The following is a 22,072-nucleotide window of genomic DNA, read 5'->3' on the forward strand; positions in this document are numbered from 1 at the left end:
AAATTCTACTTTGTGAGCTCCTGGCATTAAAGTTGTGAGGGAGCAATTTGGCTGCCGCATACATTAGTTTGCTCTGGAGCCCTCCTTTCCTGAGCTAGGACAAAAATGAGGGAGCCGGAGGCTAGAAAACTGTAAGCCAGCTCACATTAACTCAGCTTAGAGGGATTCACTGCTCCCTCTAAGCTGTGGAGTCTTATGAGCAAAAATTCTACTTTGTGAGCTGCTGGCATTAAAGTTGTGAGGGAGCGATTTGGCTGCCGCATACATTAGTTTTCTCTGGAGCCGCCCCTTCCTGAGCTAAGACAAAAATGTGTGTGCCAGAGGCTAAAAAACTGTGAGCTAGCTCACACTAACTGAGCTTAGAGGGATTCACTGCTCCCCCTAAGCTGTGTAGTCTTATGAGCAAAAATTCTACTTTGTGAGCTGCTGGCATTAAAGTTGTGAGGGAGCTATTTGGGTGCTGCTTACATTAGTTTGCTCTGGAGCCCTCCTTCCCGAGCGAAGACAAAAATGTGTGCGCCGGAGGCTAAAAAACAGTGAGCTAGCTCACACTAACTCAGCTTAGAGGGATTCACTGCTTCCTCTAAGCTGTGTAGTCTTGTGAGCAGAAATTCTACTTTGTGAGCTGCTGGCATTAAAGTTGTGAGGGAGCGATTTGGCTGCTGCATACATTAGTTTGCTCTGGAGCCCTCCTTCCTGAGCGAAGACAAAAATGAGGGAGCTGGAGGCTAGAAAACTATAAACCAGCTCACACGAACTCGGCTTAGAGAGAACACTGGATCCCACCTTCCAAAGTGGCCATTTACTCCACGTAATGTGATCTATGTTCTCTGGAGATCAATTGTAATCATGGGAGATCTCCAGGTCCTGCCTGGAGCCTGGCAACCCTAACCCTCCAATATTAAGCCATTTTAATCGTAAGCCACCTCAAGAGGGACTCTAAATAGGCACCATAGAAATATTCCTAAATAAAGAAACAAAAGAACACATTGCCATAAGACTTCCGCAGAATGTTGTAGCAAGAATAGGGATACTGCCTCTTACAAAAAATCAAATCTAAGTTTGTGAGGTTCCTGTCGTCACATCGGGCAGATGTTTTCATGTACCCCTTTAAGCATCAGAGCGCAAACTGCTGTCTGCCAACCTGGAACGTCTGCTTTTCATCTCTATCCATTATCCATGACCCTCTTGCTTACTGCTAATGCACTATTAGATCACGTCGTGTTTTTTCGCTGTAGGAGATCAATCCCATTCCCTCATATTTTTCTTCCAAATTAACCTCAAGATGAGACACAGTGCAGGCAGAGTTCCCTGAAATAAATTAGACATAATCAAGGCCAAGCTAGGAGATCTAACCCTTTCCCAAACGCAGTCATTTTGAGGGCATATACACGGGTGTCCAAAGGATCCTCATTTAGAAAAATATAACAGGAAACAGAAGAGAGAAGAGAAGAAGAAGATATTGGATTTATACCCCGCCCTTCACTCGGAGTCTCAGAGCGGCTTACAAACTCCTCTCCCTTCCCCTCCCCACAACAGACACCCAGTAAGGTAGGTGAGGCTGAGAGAGCTCTTTCCAGAACTGTCCTTGAGAGAACAGCTCTGACAGAACTATGGCTTGCCCAAGGTCACACCAGCAGCTGCAAGTGGAAGAGTGGGGAGGGGAAGGGAAAGGGGTCTGTAAGCCGCTCTGAGATTCCGAGTGAAGGGCGGGGTATAAGGCCAATCTCTTCTTCTTCTTCTACAAGCAGAAAAGTACTGGCTGGATATTAGCCCCCCCAAAAAAAATTACAGTAAGAGTAGTTCAGCAGTGGAATCTTGGACCCTTCACAATCTCTTGGCCTGGCCTACCTCACAGAGTTATTGTTGTGAGGATTAAGCAGAGGATGAGGGAACTATGCGAAAAGCCAGAATCTAAACAAAGAATAAGTAAGATATGCAGTAGGGTTATGGACGTGTTACATGGAATGGAAATATCTTTGAGGTGACGTGCAGATACGTTATCCCCAGAGGGCACAAATTGCTGGATTTTTTTTAAATACGAGAGGTATTTGTGTGGAAGGGTGAGCACGAGAAAACTCCATTGAACCACTGCAAAAGAAGTCCACATCCATCAGCTCGATTCCCCTCCATTCCACCCTCCGTTGCCTGCCTGACACATTCTGTTCTTCTCCAAATACCTGCTCTTTGGCAGAACCAAGAGTCCTGTCGCCTCGGCGGGACAAGGAAATTAGCGTTCATTTTTTAAAATTTTACCTTGAAGGAACACTGAACATGGAAGAGATTGCTCTGTTTGGGCAAAGATGTAGAAAATTCCTCAAGCGGTCTACCCTAGACACCAATGCTCCCTCTAAGCTGTGGAGTCTTGTGAGCTGAAATCCTACCTTGTGAGCTCCTGGCATTAAAGTTGTGAGCGAGCAATTTGGCCGCTGCATAAATTAGGTTGCTCAGGAGCCATCCTTCCTGAGCTGAGACAAAAACGTGTGAGCCGGAGGTTAAAAAAATTGTGATCCAGCTCACACTAATTTAGCTTAGAGGGAAAACTGCTAGACACCTTAGAACGTCAGAACAGCTCTGTGGGATCAGACCGACGGTCCGTCTAGTCCAGGGGTGTCAAACTCATTTGTTATGAAGGCCAGATCTGACAGAAATGAGACCTTGTTGGACCGGGCCATGTGTGTCATAAAATGTAATGCCAGGTAGTGGAGATATAAACTTCATAAAGGACACGAACACAAATTTCCCCTGGAAAAAGAAGAAGAAAACCAAAGCTAAGAATAAATCTAAGTGAAGATCTGAGATTACCTATGTTGACATTTAACTTACTTATATTCTCAACCAGATGGGATGTAATATCAAAAATGGCTCAGACCTAGGCCGTGGTGACAATAATCATGGGTGTCAACCGCATACATCTGGAGCCACCATTGTCTGAGGTGAGTGGACCCAACACTGTTGGCAACAGCTGGTTCATCTTGGCCCCCATGCAATTTTAACTTCCCAATCTGCCCCCGGATAATTGAGTAGTGTTTAGCTTGTCCTCTCCAAGTTATCAGAGCAGAACGGAGGGTGGTCTGCTTACCGAAGGATCTCCTTTCGTGTGAAGAAGGTGCAGTCCTGCAACAGTACAAGAGAGAGAAGAAAAGTAAAAGAACTTTGGTCATTGGGAGAGTTGGCCAGAGCATTACATTCTTCCTTCTCGTGTGAGCGTGTCCATGCTAACTCCCCTCACTCCATGCTATGTGGGGGTCATTTCGTAGAAAAAGAGGTGCAGGAGCCTTCTTCTGCCTCCTCGTGGCCCGACTGAGGGCTGCTGGGAGCAGGGGGCGGGGCTTCGCCATCTGCCCGCCCCCCCCAGGCTCCTCACTCTCGGAGCACCGCTCCTGTGCGCTCCGGGGCCAACTGACCCCTGATGCTACGGTAACAAATGAACACATGAATCTACCCTGTATTGCATCAGACCATTGACCATCCATCCAACAAGGTCGATATTGCCTACTCAGACTGGCAGCAGCTCTCCAGGGTCTCTAGTAGAGGTTTTCCACATCATCTACTTACCTGTTCCTTTTTAAATGGAGATGCCGGGGATTGAACCTGGGACCTTTTGCATGCAAAGCAGAGGCTCTGCCACTGAGCCAGGGTTTCAGGCTGAGGTCTTTCACATCACCTACCACCTGATCCTTTTAACTGGAGATGCCAGAGATTGAATCTGGGACTTTCGGTATGCCAAGTAGAGGTTCTGCCAGTGAGCCATGACCACTTGCCAAGGAATAAGGAAGGAACAAAATAATAATAGAGGGAGTGGAGGAGTACTGATTTGAATACTGGACCAGGATGGTCTCAGCTGTGAACCCCACTAAATGAGCAAATCCACAGTTGAGCATTTGGAGTTAGTGAAACTTACTTACTTACATCCAGGGCTCTTTTTGTAGAAAAAGTCCAGCAGGAACTCATTAGCATAATAGGCCACACCCAACAGCAAGAACTCATTAGCATATTAGGCTACACCCCTGATGACACCGCTCATTAGCCCATTAGGCCACACCACCATGTTACCAGGAGTGTGGTCATCCAGCCACAACCACCTTTCCCTTCTTATTCTGTTTACCTTGTTTGTTGTCAAAACCCAGGGCTTTTTTAAACTCCTTTGCATGTTAGGCCACACACCCCTAATGTAGCCAATCCTAATGAGTTTCTGCTGTTGGGTGTGGCCTATTATGCTAATGAGTTCCTGCTGGAAGTGGCCAACTCGGGAGCCAGCCGGAACTCCGTTCCTGTGCGTTCCTGCCCAAAAATAGCCCTGCTTACATCCCCTTGTTCTTAACTGAGAAACTTAAATAAAACCCATATCTGAAAACACCTCCCTTCGACACTCCTCTGCGGCCTCTAGAAACCGAGCAACAAAATAAGTACACTTAGAATGAAAATCCTCGAAGGAGGAGGAGACTGGATTTATACCCTGCCCTTCACTTACCGAAGGAGTCTCAGAATGGCTTACAATCCCTTTCCCTTCCCGACAACAGACACCCTGTGAGGTAGGTGAGGCTGAGAGAGCTCTTCCTAGAACTGTTCTTGAGAGAACAGCTCTGAAAGAACTTGGGACTGACCCAAGGTCACACCAGCAGCTGCATGTGGAGGAGTGGGGAATTAAACCCAGTTCTCCCGAATTAGAGTCCATGCTCCTAACCACTACACCAAACTGAACTTTCTTTCTCTAATGTCACTAGAGGAAGCATGGTCCATTTGTCAAAGCAGGGCACAATCCATTTTAGCCTCAGCTGAAGCACAGAAGGACTTTGCAAGAGGATATGTGCAAGACCGTCAACTGACTGAAGGGGACAAGGGCATAACCCAGGGATGTCAAACATCTGACCCCTGCAGGGCTGCTATCCAGCCTGTGAGCAACTGGCTCTCTACTGCTTCCTGCTTCCTGCATCGCATTCCTCCTTTTGTTCAGTCTCTCCTATTTCCTGCTTCGCAGAGGAGAGAAACAAAGCCAAGCCTCCCTTCCCTCCCTCCCTAGGTTGGTCTGATAAAAAAATCTCCAAAATTTTATTTCTTTGAAAATTTTGGAGCTGTTTTATCAGACCAACCTAGGAAGCAGGAAGATTAAATGCAATATGGTAGATTAATTATGTTCAGTTGTGGTACCTGTTCCTGAAGAACAGTGGAACCAGGATATTTACTGGTGCCCCATTAACAGAAGAAGAAGAGAAGAAGAGACTGGATTTATACCCTGCCCTTCACTACCCGAAGGAGTCTCAGAGCAGCTTACAAACTCCTCTCCCTCCCCCTCCCCACAATAGACACCCTGTGAGGTAGGTGGGGCTGAGAGAGCTCTGACAGAAACTGCTCTTTTTCAAAAACAGCTGTGCCAGAACTATGGCTTGCCCAAGGTCATCCAGCAGGTGCAAGTAGAGGAGTGGGGAATCAAACCCAGTTCTCCCAGATTAGAGTCCACGCCTTGACTCCATCGACATCGGACTTCATTGCTTCACTGAGAAAATCATTGGGACCTGGAGGTGTTTTCAATATTGAACTGACACCAGAGGTATTTTGTACAATATTAAGACTGGAACATTTGATAAAAAATTTACAAGTTATATTTATAAATTTGTTATTATATTCACGGGTTTCTGGTCTTTTGTTACTGATTCAAGATGAGGCAGCTTCACGTGTGTGCACCCCCATTTCATCTCACAACTGCCCTGTGAGGCGGGTCAGGGTGGGCCTAAAGTCACCCAGCAAAGTGGTTCATGGGTTCAGTAGAGATCTGAACGCAGATCTCCCGAGTCCTAGTTTGACCTTCCAACGCCGCCGCCGCACAGCCTCTCCAGTTAATCAGTTCAAAGGCAAGGGAGTAGATCGAAAAATATAATCGTTTTAAAAAAACGAACCCCACGGGCAGATTGGATCGGATAGGTGTGGGTTTCAAGGCACCCTTATCTGGAGTCTAACTTGGACATCAATTATTAAGTCCTCTTACTTCCCTGCTGATGAAGTGAGAGGAAGGGGGGCCCTCTCCTCCTTGGGCATATTGTGTGGCCGAATAAAATTACAGATGTACAATGAGAGGGGCTCTCGGGAGCCGCTGCCGGAGATGTCACATTGTCTGGAACTGCATAAACTGAAATAAGAGCCAGCAGGTCAAGTCTGCCCTCTTCCCAGAGAGTGTAAACGCCTGAGTCTGAAGCTATCACTTCGAGGTGCTCCGTTTACCGGCACGGAAGCCGGATCCCTTTGTGGTAGGCGATCCGCCTTGTAATCGTAGAGGCTCAGAAAAAAGAGCCGAGCCGTTACTTAACGGGAGAGTCGACGACAGGCCTTCGCGTGGAAGGGAATCAGAACGTGCAAAGTTATCAAGCCGGGGGACGCAAGAGCCAGCCCTGTAGGATCATGTGGGCCAGGGTTCTCCAATGTGGTGCCCGTGGGCGCCACTGGAAATCCGATTGGCTGTGAAGATTTTTTTTAAGTTGCTTCTGCGACAGTGGCCACCACAGCACAAGAAGCGTCACTGCATTACTGAGTTCTGCCTCAAACGCTGAAGGGTTGTGCCTTACCTCACTTCCTGACACCATGTGGTTGGCTCCGCCTACCATGACCGCCATTTTGTAGTTGGCTCCACCTCCTGCGGCAGCTATTTTGGTGGTTGTGCCCACAGCCAACAGGATTCAAAAGGTGCCCACAGGCTCACTAAGGTCAGGGTCCCCTGCCCTAGGGCAAATGTCCAACAGCGGACAGCCAGATGATTTCAGGAAACCCTCTGTGATGGATTGCACAGAAAAGCAGGGTTTTTTCAAAAAATGCTGCATATATCAGAGAGCCAGGGAGTCCAAGGATTAATCTTCCCTAGAGAGAACAGCTTAGGTGATTGGCTGCTCTACTCACTCTCTGATTGGCCAACGTCAGCTGAGAGAGAAAATAAAACCGCTGATCTGGGGGGGGGAGATCTTCTGCAATTTGGTCTTTTGCTGTTGGGTCTTTTGAAATCCAACGTCAGGATCAATAGCCAGAGGGTGGCTTCTGAGGGAAGAGACAATTGGGAGTCAGTGTTTTCTTACAGGCAATAGTCAGAAAAGTACTTCTACAGAGGGAAGAAGAGGAAACCCCATTGTCTAGATATATTAAAACTGCTCTGAGGGAGAACTTAAATTCTCAGTCAGAAAAGCTACAGAACAACCTTATACAGACAAAGGATACTGGAGAAGGATCTAACAGAAGGTCTGGGTAGTTAGAGAGAACTCCCACACAAATTATGGCGAAATGGTACTTGACCCCTGTACAGTTATCTCATATCACACACAACTCAAACTCCCACTGCTGGAGGAATTGCAAAGAGAATGGCACTTACATCCACTGTTGGATGGAATGTCCTATCATAACCCCCTTTTGGGATGAAATATTAGAGGCAATTAGGTGTATATCTGGTCACACTATAAAAAAGAACCCAGAATCTATACTCTTGAACCTTAGAAATGAAACTGCTTTATCAACTATACAAAGAAAAAGAATTGCTTTATTATTATTCGCAGCCAAAACAACCATAGCTTCGAAATGGAAGTCAGAAATTAAACCGTCCCTAAACTTATGGTTCAAAAAGTTATGGAACTTCTACATAATGGAAAAAAAATATCTGACATAATGAATCCAATAAAATCTACTGGCGAATATGGTGAATTTACAGTGATATGGCTACCGATCTTATCCCATCTAGTTTCTCAAGGAACGATACCAGAGATAATAGACACTCTTCATTTGTGGTAAATGTTGATGTCAACACTAAGCTTATGAAAAATGCTTTCTTTTATGCCGTTAAGTTTATATATACATCCTGTAAACGATTGCTATTACTTGTTATTGGAATTTTGAAAATTGAATAAATTATATTGGGGGGGGGAGAACTCCCACACAAGCCAAATAGTAAAAGGAGTTTTTGCTTCTTAGGGACAAGTAGAATAACTTCCTGCCAGTGAAAGGGGTTGGGAAGAGAACCCTAATCTGTGATAAAAGGGGAGAAGCTTAGACACCTCAGGGGTTCATAAAAATCTGTATTATCTAAAGGAAAACCTAGCACTCTGAAGGAAGAAATCTAGAAACATCAATAAGAACTGTGTTAGTGCTGAATTATACTAAACAAAGTACCTCTCAAAGAGAGAGATAGAAAGCCTTGAAACAAAAGTACAAATACACTCTCTTGAATGTTCTAAAAATTCAGCTGTGTATATATTAGAAAGTTTTTACCTCAGCATTCTCAAAACCCTGACTATTCCAGGTATACATATATTTCCTGCCGGTTTAATAAAATCTTCATTCTGTTTTTGAAAGTTAATTTGCCTCAAGTGCCATTTCTCAAGGGTTTGGGGAAACTGGACAGCACCTGTATTTTCAATAGAGTTCCTGAGCTCAGAAAAAGCCTGAACTAAATATCTCAAACACAGGGTGGGACAAGTCTTTTATGACAAAGAATATATACAGGCTACTGTAGGACAATCGGCCAGATAGCGGGGGAGATACAGGGGTTCTTCATACCCACCTTCCCAAGCAGGGCGTGAAGGATCAGGCCTTCCCCATTGGTGCTTCCAAGGTTTGGTAATTAACAGGTGTGATGCCTCTGAATATGGAGGTTCGATTTAGCTATCATTAGGACCAATTGCTGCTGATTGCCCTTTCTTCCCTTGATTCATTTAATCCACCCTTCAACGCCATATAAACTAGAGTGGAGTGGCTCTCAGGGCCAGACTTTGAAAGTCCAGGGCCCTATTTCATGCACTCAGCAGAGAATATGAAAAGCAAATTGCAGCTTTACACTTGAAACATATATTACCATCTAAAGTGAAGGAGGGAATGGAGAGAACATAGGAGTATTAAGTCTAAATTAACCAAATCCCATCACTGGCTAGTGGCTGTTACCTCTACCGCAAACCTATCCACAGTTGTTTGTTTTTATTCAGTACTAGTAATAAGGCTTGTGGTGGCAATAAATACAATGAGCTCTAGAAAGAGGCTCTGGGAGAGTGCCCCCGGCTTGAGCACTCAGTGTCAATTTGCTGTGGCGACCTGAGCAGGGTATAAGGACACGGAGTCCACCATTTTATCCAGGGGAGCTGATCTCTGCCATCTAGAGAGCAGTTGTAATTCTGAGTGATCTCCAGCCCTCACCTGGAGATTGGCAATTATCTCTGTTGTCTGGTATCACCTGGTATCACAACTGAACTCCAGACAACAGATCTCCCCCCCCCCGGAGAAAATAACTGCTTTTGAGGGTGGCCTCTATGGTATTATATTCAGCTGAGACCTATCCCCTCCCCAAACTCTGGCTTCCTTGGCAGTTTTTTTTTCCATTCTGGAAAGTGTTGCCTCAGTAAACTTGGCTTGGAGGCTAAAGACAGTGGGTCTTCTCTCCTGAGGGAATCAATCGTCATCTGGCGAGAAGAGCAAATAAAGTACCTGTGTTCACTGGAGCAAAGCAACTGTCTTCTGAGGAAAGTTTTGGCAGGCACCGCTTCTGTGGGCGGGACTCAACCCACGCAGCCAGAGGATAGGGACAGCTTCTGAGCGACACATCATGGAGCCAACTGATTTAGGAGCATGTGGAATGTTCAGAAAGTGCCACCCCACTTCACAATTATATACAAGGAGAGATGTGGGAATAGGCCCCTGGAAACTAACCCTACTGAATACAGTGAGCCTAACTTCTGAGTAAACCTGCCTAGGATTGCACTGCATGTCTCGAGGCAGCACTAGGGCGAGGATCTGAGCCTCTGAAATGACGACACTCGGATGTGCTTTGTCCTTTTCCAAAATGCACAGCCAATTCTACCAGACAAACCTGAAGCCAATTTTATTGGATTTTTTCCCCATCAGCCAGAGCTCAGGCAATTGAATTCCAATTGAATTAAAATGTTTGGGGCCGGCGAACGATGGAGATGAATCATCGAAGCTGTACACAGCAATTCCATTGAGATGGGAAATTGCACAGGGACAAAGAATGTTATTAATGAACGTGGCGGGACAAGGGGAGAGGGTAGAGTTTATCCGGAGCATCCTATTGGCTCATTGGATAGCTCCTCCCCTCCCTAAAGGCCAATGGCCCCTAGTAGGGCTGGTTTCAGGATTTAGGGGAGCCAGGAGGTGGGATCAACAGAACTAGCTGAGTCTCTGTCGTCTAGAGAAGTTGCTTGGACTCAGGATCCCAGCTTCCACAACTTCAGGCTAGATCTTAATGGACCTTTTATTGGAGCACAGGGACAAAGAATGTTATTAATGAACGTGGCGGGACAAGGGGAGAGGGTAGAGTTTATCCGGAGCATCCTATTGGCTCATTGGATAGCTCCTCCCCTCCCTAAAAGCCAATGCCCCCTAGTAGGGCTGGTTTCAGGGTTTGGGGGAGCCAAGAGGTGGGATCAACAGAACTAGCGGAGTCTCTGCTGTCTAGAGAAGTTGCTTGGACTCAGGATCCCAGCTTCCACAACTTCAGGCTAGATCTTAATGGACCTTTTATTGGATCCTTCTAGGTAGGACATGCTTCCTCTGCTAGACATCCTGATTCCATTGTGTTGCAAAGAAGATTCGGACAAGAGGATAGTACACAGAACAAGGCTTGGAACTGTCGGTTCCAGGTTCTGGGTCTGAGATACTCATAATCCCTCCCATGAAATACCTTCTCCAACAATGCACCGCCTTGCCCTGGAACCAGTTATCGACTATTGACAGATGGGGTCTTGAATTCATATCCTTAGCCAGGATTTTGTGGCTTTTGGGGGACATTTTTTCTGGTGGGGCAGCCCTGGAGGGAGGGGGCCCAGAAGAAACACAAGGGGGCCGGGCCCCGTGGGCCCCATGTTAGCTACGGGCCTGCTTGTGGGGCACATTTTTGCTGGTGGGGCCGACATTCTCAGTGCAGAAAGAAAATCCATTGAGCCGATAGAAAGCTGTGACCAGGATCGATCTCTAAATTGCAAGATGTCAAGCACTTCTCAGCTGCTGCAAGTTAATCACCTCCACCAGCTTAAGCAACCATTCTGAGAACAAGCCGACAGGTGAGAGAGATGACTTCTATAGTCAAGAAAGCTAACACTTAGGCAGCAAAACTTTCTTCAAGGAGACCAGTTTCTTGACACAGAGTTAGAAGGGACCCTAAAGGTCACCTACTCCAACCCCCTTGTTCAGTGCAGGAATTGGTCAACCACAGCACCCCACTTTGCTTAAAGAAGTGCACGCCTTTTAAAAAATGTTTTTAAATGATTGGGGGGAAAGCATTTACAGGAGATATTCTTGTGGGGCTGTCCCTTTAAGAAAGGGGGCAGAGCCCCAAAAGCTCGGTATAGTTATGGGCCTGCTTCAATTATGCCTCCACATGTTCCCAGTCCATTGGGCCCCACCCAATGCTCGGGGGGGGCAATCCAGTGCTCGGGGGGGCAATCCACAATTATCTTCACAGTTCCTATGCGTCCCCATTTTCTCTCCAACAGCTACATCGCTCCCGTTTCACTGCGGAAGGCTGAGTGCCACGTAACCAAAGGAAAATTGCATTCTGGCCGTTTAGCCTCCAAAGCAGTCCAAGGAATAGCAACGGCTCAGCCTCCCACCCCAGGGGAGGTTCACACGGCTCCCTCCACGATCGTATCGAGGAACTGGTTAAAACAAGCTTGTGAATGGCGATTTTGAGTATTTTCCGAAATAGCTCGGATACGGTGTTTCTCTTTGGCTGGCTGTTATCGCCGCATTTTGTTTTAATGTTGCGGTCTGAATATTCCCCCTCGGGTTGATAACGAGCCAGCCCGAGGATCTCCGCAGGGGTGGAAGTGATTTAATTAGCCAACAGCTTCTGGAAACCATTAGGCAGGCTTGGAGTGCTGACTCTCGAGAGCTTCCACCCCAGGACATCTTGTTGGTCTCTAAGGTGCTCTCCAACTCGCATGTAGATGACCTTGGCGGGCAGCCTGGCTTGGATCCTGCCCTCCGTCGAAGCTGAGCTCGCACTGGCCACCTGGGGAAATGGGTACCAATGTCTGCCTGCGCCTATTTGAGTATATTTGGGACTGCGTCAGGCCCGTGGCTACAGTGGGGGCATTTCGGGGCCCAGCCCCCTTAATTAAAAGCCCCGCCCCACAAATAGCAAAACCAGAAACCTTATTTTTGAGGAGAGACCTCCTGCTGCCAGTTACTGGCAGCGGCCAGGGTGAAAGCGCCACAGCTTGCCCTCGGGCTTCCCTTTCCCCCCACACATGGAATTGGGGGGGTCATCTTAGGACCCCGGAAAAGACAGCTCAGTGGGCATTTAATTGCCTTCAGAGGGTATTTAAATGCCTTTGGAGTTTCCTTCCACAGGGCAAGAAAGCTTAGAGTGGCACCTTCAATACCTCTCCAACAATCACCCTTTCCGCTAGCCCAGTCCTGCTGTATATTACCACCTAGGTCATGGTGAGTGGTCCAAAAGCATCCCCATGAGCCTTTGGGAAAGAGGCAACATCGATTTATCTTGAAAGGAAGAGCTAGAAACAGGCTCGGAGCCTCCCCCTTTAAAGACAGGCATTCAGATTGACTTAATGCGCTATAATTTGACTACCCTCTTAACATTTTAAATGCCCCCCCCAAAAAAAAAATCCTGGCTATGGGTTTGGACTGTGTCCACCCTAAAATGTTCCAAAGGGTGAACGACTATTAAGTCTTCGGATGACAGGAGAAGAGAAGAAGAGATTGGATTTATACCCCGCCCTTCACTACCCAAAGGAGTCTCAGAGCGGCTTACAAACTCCTTTCCCTTCCCCTCCCCACAACAGACACCCTGTGAGGTAGAAGAAGAAGAAGAAGAGATTGGATTTGTACCCCGCCCTTCACTACCCAAAGGTGTCTCAGAGCGGCTCACAAACTCCTTTCCCTTCCCCTCCCCACAACAGACACCCTGTGAGGTAAAAGAAGAAGAAGAGATTGGATTTATACCCCGCCCTTCACTACCCGAAGGGGTCTCAGAACGGCTCACAAACTCCTTTCCCTTCCCTTCCCCACAACAGACACCCTGTGAGGTCGGTGGGGCTGAGAGAGCTCTTGACAGAACTTTTTCAAGGACAGCTCTTATCAGAACGACGGCTCGCCCAAGGTCATCCAGCCAGGTACAAGTGGAGGAGTGGGGAATCGAACCCGGCTCTCCCAGATTAGAGTCTGTGCACTTCACCACTACCCCAAACTGGCTCTCAGTAATAATTTCCACTGATCTACTCCCTCTCAAACTGCACACCCCTACTTCGCCCCTTATGTTGTTCCCTGGCCCTCAAAAAAGAAAATTGGGGGGGGCGCTGAGTGGACTGAACTGCTGAACGAAGTCCATGGATGGTTGCGTACACCCCGGTAATCACAAGACTGAAAGGCTGTGGATGCCGAGCATTTTGCGCCCTTACACATCGTGCAAATCAAGAAACTTCATGCATATTTCTTTGTTCCTCATGTGTCCAGCATCTTCAGCCCATCAGAGAGAGGAGAAAGATCCTACGGCATTAATAACAGAAAAGAGTCCCATAGCACCTGAATGACTAAGAAGATTTGTGCCAGGGGATGAGCTTTTGTGAGTCACCGTGACTCACAAAAGTTCCTACCCTGCCACAAAATGTTGTCAGTCTTTAAGGTGCTACGGGACTCTTGCTCTTTTCTCCTGCTACAGACAGACTAACACAGCCACCCATCTTGATCTATGGCATTAATGCTCTGCCTCTGTCCCCTAAAATTGTTACTCACCCCATTGTTTGCTTGGATAGTGAACCAGGCACAGGCCCGTAGCCAGGATTTTGTAGCTTGTGGGGCAATTTTTTTTCTGGTGGGGCTGATAGAAAGCCCTTACCAGGACAGATCTCTAAATTGCAAGCTGTCAGCCACTCTAAATGACACTTCTCAGCTGCTGCAAGTTAATCACTTCTGCCAGCCTAAGCAACAATGCTGGGAACAAGCCAGCAGGCGGGGGGGATGATTTCGATAGTCAAGAAAGCTAACAGGCAGCAAAACTCTCTTCAAGGAGACCAGTTTCTTGACACGGAGTTCTGAGGGATCCTAGAGGTCACCTACTCCAACCCCCTTGCTCAGTGCGGGAGTTAGTCAACTGCAGCACCCCCACCTGTCAGCTTGTTCTCAGACTTGTCGCTGAGGCTGGCGGAGGTGATTAACTTGCAGCGGCTGAGAGCTGTCATCTAAAGCGGCTGACAGCTTGCAGTTTAGAGATCTCTCCTGGCCACGGCTTCCAACTGGCTCAATGGCTTGCCCTTCTACACTGAGGACTTCAGCCCCACCAGGGAAGAATTTGCCCCACAAGCCACCAAATCCTGGCTATGTGCTTGAGTCTCTCTGCTTCTTTCCGCAAAATACAAAGGGGGAGTCCTGGAATCCTCAACAGCGCCAGCAAGGCCTCTGGCAGCACCGTCCTAAGGCCTGAAACAGCATCCCCCATCTGAGCTCTTCCCTGGTAATCGAAAGGTATACCATTCCCAGGAAACGGGTTTGCACTGCCGCTGACATAGTGCTGTTTCAAGTTTCGGTGGACCATAATGTTGGACCACCTCTCTGCCTGCTGCAACCGACTCTGTATCTGGCAGCCCATACTTGGAGCTGTCCGTGGTCCTTATCTAATAAGCTGCCTCGGTGTGCCTTCGCTGCCACCGTTCTCGGCCGGCCAGCCTTCCTTTTCCCTGTGTGACACGGCTCCCCCTGCTGGTCTCAACGAGCTGTCTCTTCTCCTCCTGCTTCTCCTGCACGTCTCCTGCCAGCTCCTAAGTTTTCTCCAACAGGAGACAGACTGAAGGGATGCAGCAGAGGAACAGGATCTGTGGAGATCTAACCCCAAAGTCAAAGAGTGGCCGACGTTTGTCAAAGGATTCAACCGCCTGTGGAGCACAGAAGATCCATGAGCAGATCTCCCGTGGCTGATCTTTTAACTTTAAAGAGCAAACCTAGCGACGGCCGGGGCTGTGGGGCGGCGGGAGGAACCCAAACCCTTTCTCCCAATGTCATTATTCTCATAATGCCAGTTTGGTGCAGTGGTTACGTGCGCGGACTCTAATCTGGGAGAGCTGGGTTTGATTCCCCACTCCTCCACTTGCAGCTGCTGGATGACCCTGGGCAAGCCACAGTTCTGTCAGAGCTGTCCTCTCAAGGACAGTTCTCTCAGAGCTCTCTCAGCCCCGCCTACCTCACCGGGTGTCTGTTGTGGGGAGGGGAAGGGAAACGAGTTTGTAAGCCGGTCTGAGACTCCTTCAGGTAGTGAAGAGTGGGGTATGCATCCAATCTCCTCCTCATTAGACATTGGCCCTTCCCAGCTGTTAACCCACAGTAAGAGGGGAAATATACACTTATAGAATCATAGGATCACAGAGTTGGAAGGGGTCGTATAGGCCCTCTGGTCCAACCCCTTGCTCAATACAGGATCAGCCTAGAGCAGTGATGGTGAACCTTTTAGAGACCGAGTGCCCAAACTGCGACCCAAACCCCACTTATTTATCGCAAAGTGCCAACACGGCCCTTTAACGTGAATACTGAAGTTTTACTTTAGAAAAAAACAACTCATACATTAACTTAAGAGGATCCAAACAAAGTAAGGAAAGCAATCCCAAATGCTTTCATTTACTTTAAATTATTTGGCAGAGAATTCGACACTTTAGTGGTGGTCTGGGCCTGGCTGGGGCGATGGAACACATACGTGCCCACAGAGAGGGCTCTGAGTGCCACCTCTGGCACCCGTGCCATAGGTTCGCCACCACCGGCCTAGAGCATCCCTGACCAGTGTTTGTCCAGCCGCTGCTTCAAGACTGCCAGTGAGGGGGAGCTCACCACCTCTGTAGGCAGCTGATTCCACGGCTGCACAATTCTTACTGCATATACTATATAGTTATCTTGTGAGGACGAATGGAAGATAAGAGAGGATTTTAATGGGGGAGAGGAAAGCCAGGAAACAGGTTAACTTCACCAATTAAAATGAGGCCCTCCTGCAACTCCTTTTTCAGGGCTTAAAAAAAATACACACTGATCAAAGATCAGTGACATGAGGTATACTTGTAACCATAAGCTACATTTGTGAACACACGAATCTGCCTTATACTGAATCAGACTATTGGTCCAGGAAGGTCAGTATTGTCTACTCAGACTGGCAGCCGGTCTCCAGGGTCTCCAGTAGAGATCTTACGCATCAAGTCTGGTGAGCCAGTTTGGTGTAGGGGTTAGGAGCGCAGACTCTAATGTGGGAGCACTCGGTTTGATTCCCCACTCCTCCACATGCAGCTGCTGGTGTGACCTTGGGTCAGTCACAAGTTTTTTCAGAGCTGTTCTCTCAAGGGCAGTTCTTGAGAGAGTTTTCTCAGCCTCACCTACCTCACAGGGTGTCTGTTGTGGGGAGGGGAAGGGAAAGGAGATTGTAAGCCGCTCTGAGACTCCTTTGGGTAGTGAAGGGCGGGGTATAAAACTAACTCCAACTCCTCCTCCAGAGCCCGTTTGGTGTAGTAGTTAGGAGCGCAGCTTTGATTCAACACTCCCCCACATGCAGCTGCTGGAGTGACCTTGGGTCAGTCACAAGTTTTTTCTCTCAAGGGCAGTTCTTGAGAGAGCTCTCTAAGCCCCGCCCACCTCACAGGTTGTCTGTTGTGGGGAGGGGAAGGGAAGGGAGATTGTAAACCTCTCTGAGACTCCTTTGGGTAGTGAAGGGTGGGGTATAAATCCAATCTCTTTCCTCTCTCTCTCCTCTCTATTACCTGATCCTTTCAACTGGAGATAATCTGAACCAGGGCCTCCTGCATGCAAAGCAGAGTCTCTTCCACTGAGCCACTAATCCACAACCAACTCGGGTCCCAACACTTGGATTTGTGTCCCATGCATTTAGCACCTGAAGTGAAAGTGACGCATCGAATACCTGCCAGATTTCAGCCAAGGTGTTTTTCCCCCCCTTCACTGTCTCATTCTCAAGCCGCACATAGCCGCTAAGCAACAATCAAAGCATTTATTGCCTTGGATGAAATCGATTTAAAAACGAGCTCTTCTGCTAAATGGGCCACCGATCTGGCTGCATCTGGTCGTGTCGGGGCCAGCTGGAGTTATTTTTCTGCCTGCCATTGATCGTGGTTTTGCCGTCGGCCCCACCTCCCACCGGCCGTGATCGGGGATGCTGACACAAATGCTCCCCCCCCTTTCCCGACTCATTAAACAAAGGGCCCCCCCCCCCCCAATTAACCTGCAACCCTTAAAATTCTGCTACAAACCAATTGGGCAGGACCGACCCTGCCAAACACATTCGCTGGCAAAGATCCCATTGATTTCGACAGGATTATCAGGCATGACTGCAGGATTCTTTGGGAAAGACCCCCCTCTGTTGCTTTGCTTTAACTGAGGGCATCCAAGCTGGTGCAGTCTCATTCTCCTCTTTTTTGGGATCAGAAACTCAGAGGCCGGGATGTGGCCCATCCTGATGTTTCAGACGGAGCCTTTCCTGGATAATTCCTAGGATGTAGGACTGCCACGATCTAGTGTGTGAACGGGAGGAGCTGGTGGGTGGACTCCCAAGATAAGACTCGGTTGAAAGGATAGCCGAATATTTTGACATGCCCTAACCCTGACCTGGATAGCCCAGACGAACCCGATCTCGCCAGCTCTCGGAAGCTAAGCAGGGTCAGCGCTGGTCAGCCTTGGGATGGGAGACCACCAAGGAATACCAGGGTCACAACACAGAGGCAGGCCATGGCAAACCAGCTCTGAATGTCTCTTGCCTTGAAAACCCCTCCAGGTCACCGTAAGACAGCTGTGACTTCACGGCAAAAAAGAGAGAGAGCAGAGTTCAGGTTGTACGGCCTTGCCTTATGCCGATGCAACTCAGCCTCGGACTGTCAAACTGGCAGCAAGATTTCGAGAACAGGGTTTAAGAACATAAGAGACGCCAATGTTGGATCAGGCCAAAGGCCCACCCAGTCCAACACTCTGTGTCACACAGTGGCCAGAAATACCAGGTGCCATCAGGAGGTCCACCAGTGGGGCCAGGACATTAGAAGCCCTCCCACTGTTGACCCCCAAGCACCAAGAATACAAAGCATCACTTGCCCCAGAATGAGAGTTCCTATCTATACCTTGTGGCTAATAGCCACTGATGGACCTCTGCTCCATATGCTTATCTAATTCCCTTTTGAAGCCGTCCATGCTTGTAGCTGCCACCACCTTTCTTTGCAAAGACTGCCCAATATCCTTCTTTTGGAAGGAGGACCAATCCTCGGCACAACCTGGGGTCTTCTGCACGCAAAACAAGTGCTTTTCCACTGAGCCACAGCCTCTCCTCGAAACATCAGCTCTGTTGCCATTAAAAGCAGCAAACAGGGGCGGATTAACCATTAAGCAGACTAAGCACGTGCTTAGGGCACCAGGGCCAAAGGGGGCACCACAATGTTGGGAAAAGGGTGAAAAGAAGAAAAACGAATGAAGATTTGTAAAAAATAATAATAATAATAATAATGATAAAACTAGTGCAAACTGATCATGGTGCACCCTAGGGTTTCACAACTGAAACATGTTAAAAAAAACCAAATAGATCAGTTATGCTTCAAGAAAGACTCAACTCACTGTGTATATTAACAACTGAAGCAGACATTCTGAGAGGTATTCATTTCGAGGATGCTATCAGTGATTTTGCAAAAATGAAATGTAGAAAAATGCCTTTCAGGTCATGAATACTGGAACTTTGATACATCTAACTAGTGAAATATTAAAATAGATGTTGTATTGCATTTTTGTAGAACTTTTATGTCGCCCAAGCTTGGCTTCGTTTGTACAGTCTATTCTGTTATCATAGGAATAAATTTTTGTTTTGCTGCAACCTGCACTGTATATCTGGTCAGACAGGTTCACAACTAAAATGGACTGGGTCAGTGTGGGAAGGAGGGGGAGGGGGCACCAAGATTGTAAAGTGCTTGCCAATGTTCCCTCTAAGCTATGGAGTCTTGTGAGCAAAAATTCTGCTTTGTGAGCTACTGGCATGAAAGTTGTGAGCGAGCGATTTGGCTGCGGCATACATTAGTTTGTTCTGGAGCCCTCCTTCCTGAACGGAGACAAAAATGTGTGGGCCAGAGGCTAAAAAAACTGTGAGCTGGCTCACACTCACTCAGCTTAGAGGGAACATTGCTTCGGGCCCCCGTGAGCCTTCGTCCGCCCCTGGCAGCAAAGTTCCCATTGCTGTATCTTTGGTGCCCTGGTGGAGGAAGCACCATAGGTGGGTTTTCCGCCCCGGGGAAGGGGTCTAAAAGATCTCCGGCTGCCTTTGCACAAACAAGGTGGCGTGTCCCTAGAAGCATCCACCCACCCACCCCACCCCCGGTCCCCAAGAACGCCCTAAGGGCGCTTACCTGATAGGCATCTAGTTGTTCATCGGTAAATATCGTCTGCTTATTACCCATCTTAAGCAAAGAATCCTCCCCGCGTGCAAAAGCATCCCGTGGCAAGGTTCAGGCGTTCTCTGTCCTGCAGGCATTTATGGCATGCCTGTAACTTGACCAAGCGGAAGAAAATCCGAGGGGCTGCATCGAAAACGAGCGCGGTGTTTCTGTCTTGAGATGGCACTGGGGGAAGGGGAGAAGCCGAAGGGTTAAAATCCTGCACAGGTGTCACCCAGAAAGGGGGCTGCCGTCAGTCCTCGGCTGCCGGGGAGAGGTTCCCGAAGGCTGGGGGATTGATGGGGAGCGCCCAGTATCTGGAGAAACCATCTCTTCTGCCTCCGGTCTCGAAAGCGCTCCTCCTTTCTTTCTTTTTTTGCGCCTTCATCAGACAATAAAGGCATCGGGCCACTAGGTGGCGATGGATATCCCTCTTCTTTCTCCCCGTTTTGCAAAAACAAGTTACCGTGTTAATGAGTGTTGTTGGGGGGCTTGGAGAAAAACGTTCTGCCCCTTTCATAGCGGCTTCTTTATTTACTTAATTACTCTATTTACACCCTGTCTGTCTGGAGATCCAAGTCGGCTTACATCGCTCTCCGTTTTAGCCTCACTGTGCCCTTGGGGGTAGTTTAGCCTGAGGGAGTGACCAGCCCAAGATCACCTAGCAAGATTCCATGGCAGAGTGGGTGAACAGTACTCAGAAACGTGGAGTGATTTCAGCAAGAGTACTTTATTTAAGCAGGAACAAGACAAAGTAAGCCGGCTCGCAGGCCGGTATATATGTACAGAAACCCCACCACCAAAACACACCCCTATTTCCCTATAGGCTCTTTACAGTAGCCGAGAGTCCCATAGGCTCTCGGCTGCGGACCTGGCCCTCTGATAGGTGCGGGCTAGGATCCGCTGTTCTATTGTTCTCTAGAGCGAAGCTTCAGGCTTTGCTAGACCGCATGGCCCAACGGTCGCGCACGTGGTAATGGTGGAGTACATTACAGTGGGGGAGGAGGAGATTGGATTGATACCCTGCCCTTCTCTGAGCAGTTTACAAACTCCTTTCCCTTCCCCTCCCCACAACAGACACCCGGTGAGCAATGCTCCCTCTAAGCTGTGGAGTCTTGTGAGCAAACATTCTACTTTGTGAGCTACTGGCCTTAAAGTTGTGAGTGAGCGATTTGGCTCCTGCATACATTAGTTTGCTCTGGAGCCATCCTGCCTGAGCTAATACAAAAATGTGTGAGCTGGAGGCTAAAAAACTGTGAGCTAGCTCCCACTAACTCAGCTTAGAGGGAACACTGCCGGTGAGGTAGGTGGGGCTGAGAGAGATCTGACAGAGACTGCTCTTTCAAGGACAGCTCTGACAGAACTATGGCTTGCCCAAGGTCATCCAGCAGCTGCAAGGGGAGGAGTGGGGATTCAAACTTGGGTCTCCCCATCTCAGGCTTTAACTCGGACCCCAAATGGAGCACTGCAAACCATAATCTCCCTTTGAATTCCTTTTGTCAAGGAATGAGCCATTATTTTCTGTTTCAGGATTGTTTATCAATGTTGTTTTCTGCTCTATAAATGTACACACACACACACATGCAGCTGAGACCACACTTCACGCAGCGGATGAAGTGGGACCAGCAAAGAGAGCGGCGCCTGTCACCTTCTGTGAAATCTGCACAAGGAATGGTTTCATGGGAGGGGTTCCACAGACAGGAAAGCTCTTGTTTGGCATACTGTTTATCCTAGTGCATTTTAATCCAACCATTCCTTCAGGGAGAGCACAGGACATTTATCCTCACAACAGCCCAGCGAGGTGGTTTGGGGGTAGCGAAAAGTGCCGTCAAGTTGCAGCTGATGGTGACCTCACAGGGTTTTCAAGGCAAGAGACAAGCAGAGTCGGCTTGTCGTGGCCTGCCTCTGCGTAGCGACCCTGGACTGCTTTGGGGGTCTCCCACCCAAGTACTAAGCCTGACTCGCCCTGCTTGGCTTCTGAGATCTGACAAGATCGGGCTAGACTGGGCCATCCAGGTCAGGGCAGATGGCTAGATGTGGTTCAACATTGCCTGCCTCTGCGTAGCAACCCTGGGCTTCCTTGGTGGTCTCCCACCCAAGTACTAAGCCTGACTCGCCTGGACAGATATATAAATTTCTTTATGCATGTATTTCTGGATGTGTGTCACTGTAAGATAAAAAAATATTGACCACTGAGGAAGGCCCGTAAAGGCCGAAACGCGTATAGTCCTTAGGTCAAACGTTTTACCCATCAATAAGTTATGTATAATAAGCAGCTTTCAATGTTACAAGCTTTTCGAGTCTGATATTTAGACTATTCCTTTTAACTTGATGGATGTTTTATTCATGTGTACACCCTAATAAATATTCGTAGTTTTAATACATTTATTTGTTAGCTTCAATCTCCCAACAACTCCAGTTTAAAGGATCAGGTAACAGACTGTGACAGCAGCCATGAAATTTGTGCACATACTCTGTGCATGCACCTATCGCTCTCTGCACTGTCCCCACGAAGAAGAAGAAGAAGAAGAGAAGAAGAAGAAGAAGAGAAGAGGAACGTGCACATGCTCTGTGCATGAGGCTAGATGCACCTACCGCTCTCTGCACTGTCCCCATGAAGAAGAGAAAGAAGAGGAAGAGGTAGAAGAGGAGGAGGAAGAAGAAGAGGAAGAGGAGGAGGAGATTGGGTTTAT

At 48.1% G+C, this 22,072-nt stretch overlaps 2 protein-coding genes across 2 annotated transcripts in view; one reads left to right on the forward strand and one right to left on the reverse strand.

Annotated features, from left to right (window-relative positions):
• CIB2 (calcium and integrin binding family member 2) overlaps positions 1 to 3,114 on the reverse strand; it is a 32,556-nt gene extending 29,442 nt beyond the window's left edge. The window contains exon 1 of the mRNA XM_015411431.1: positions 3,083 to 3,114. The gene's annotated coding sequence lies outside the window, so the exon portion shown is untranslated. The remainder of the gene's footprint in view (positions 1 to 3,082) is intronic.
• Positions 2,895 to 22,072, forward strand: part of IDH3A (isocitrate dehydrogenase 3 (NAD+) alpha) — a 52,032-nt gene continuing 32,854 nt past the window's right edge. Inside the window, exon 1 of the mRNA XM_015411429.1 lies at positions 2,895 to 2,936. Coding sequence (XP_015266915.1) covers positions 2,895 to 2,936 — 42 coding nt within the window. The remainder of the gene's footprint in view (positions 2,937 to 22,072) is intronic.

Source organism: Gekko japonicus, unplaced genomic scaffold (genome assembly GCF_001447785.1).
Source record: "Gekko japonicus isolate JY-2015 unplaced genomic scaffold, Gekko_japonicus_V1.1 scaffold3697, whole genome shotgun sequence".
NCBI classification, from domain to species: domain Eukaryota; kingdom Metazoa; phylum Chordata; class Lepidosauria; order Squamata; family Gekkonidae; genus Gekko; species Gekko japonicus.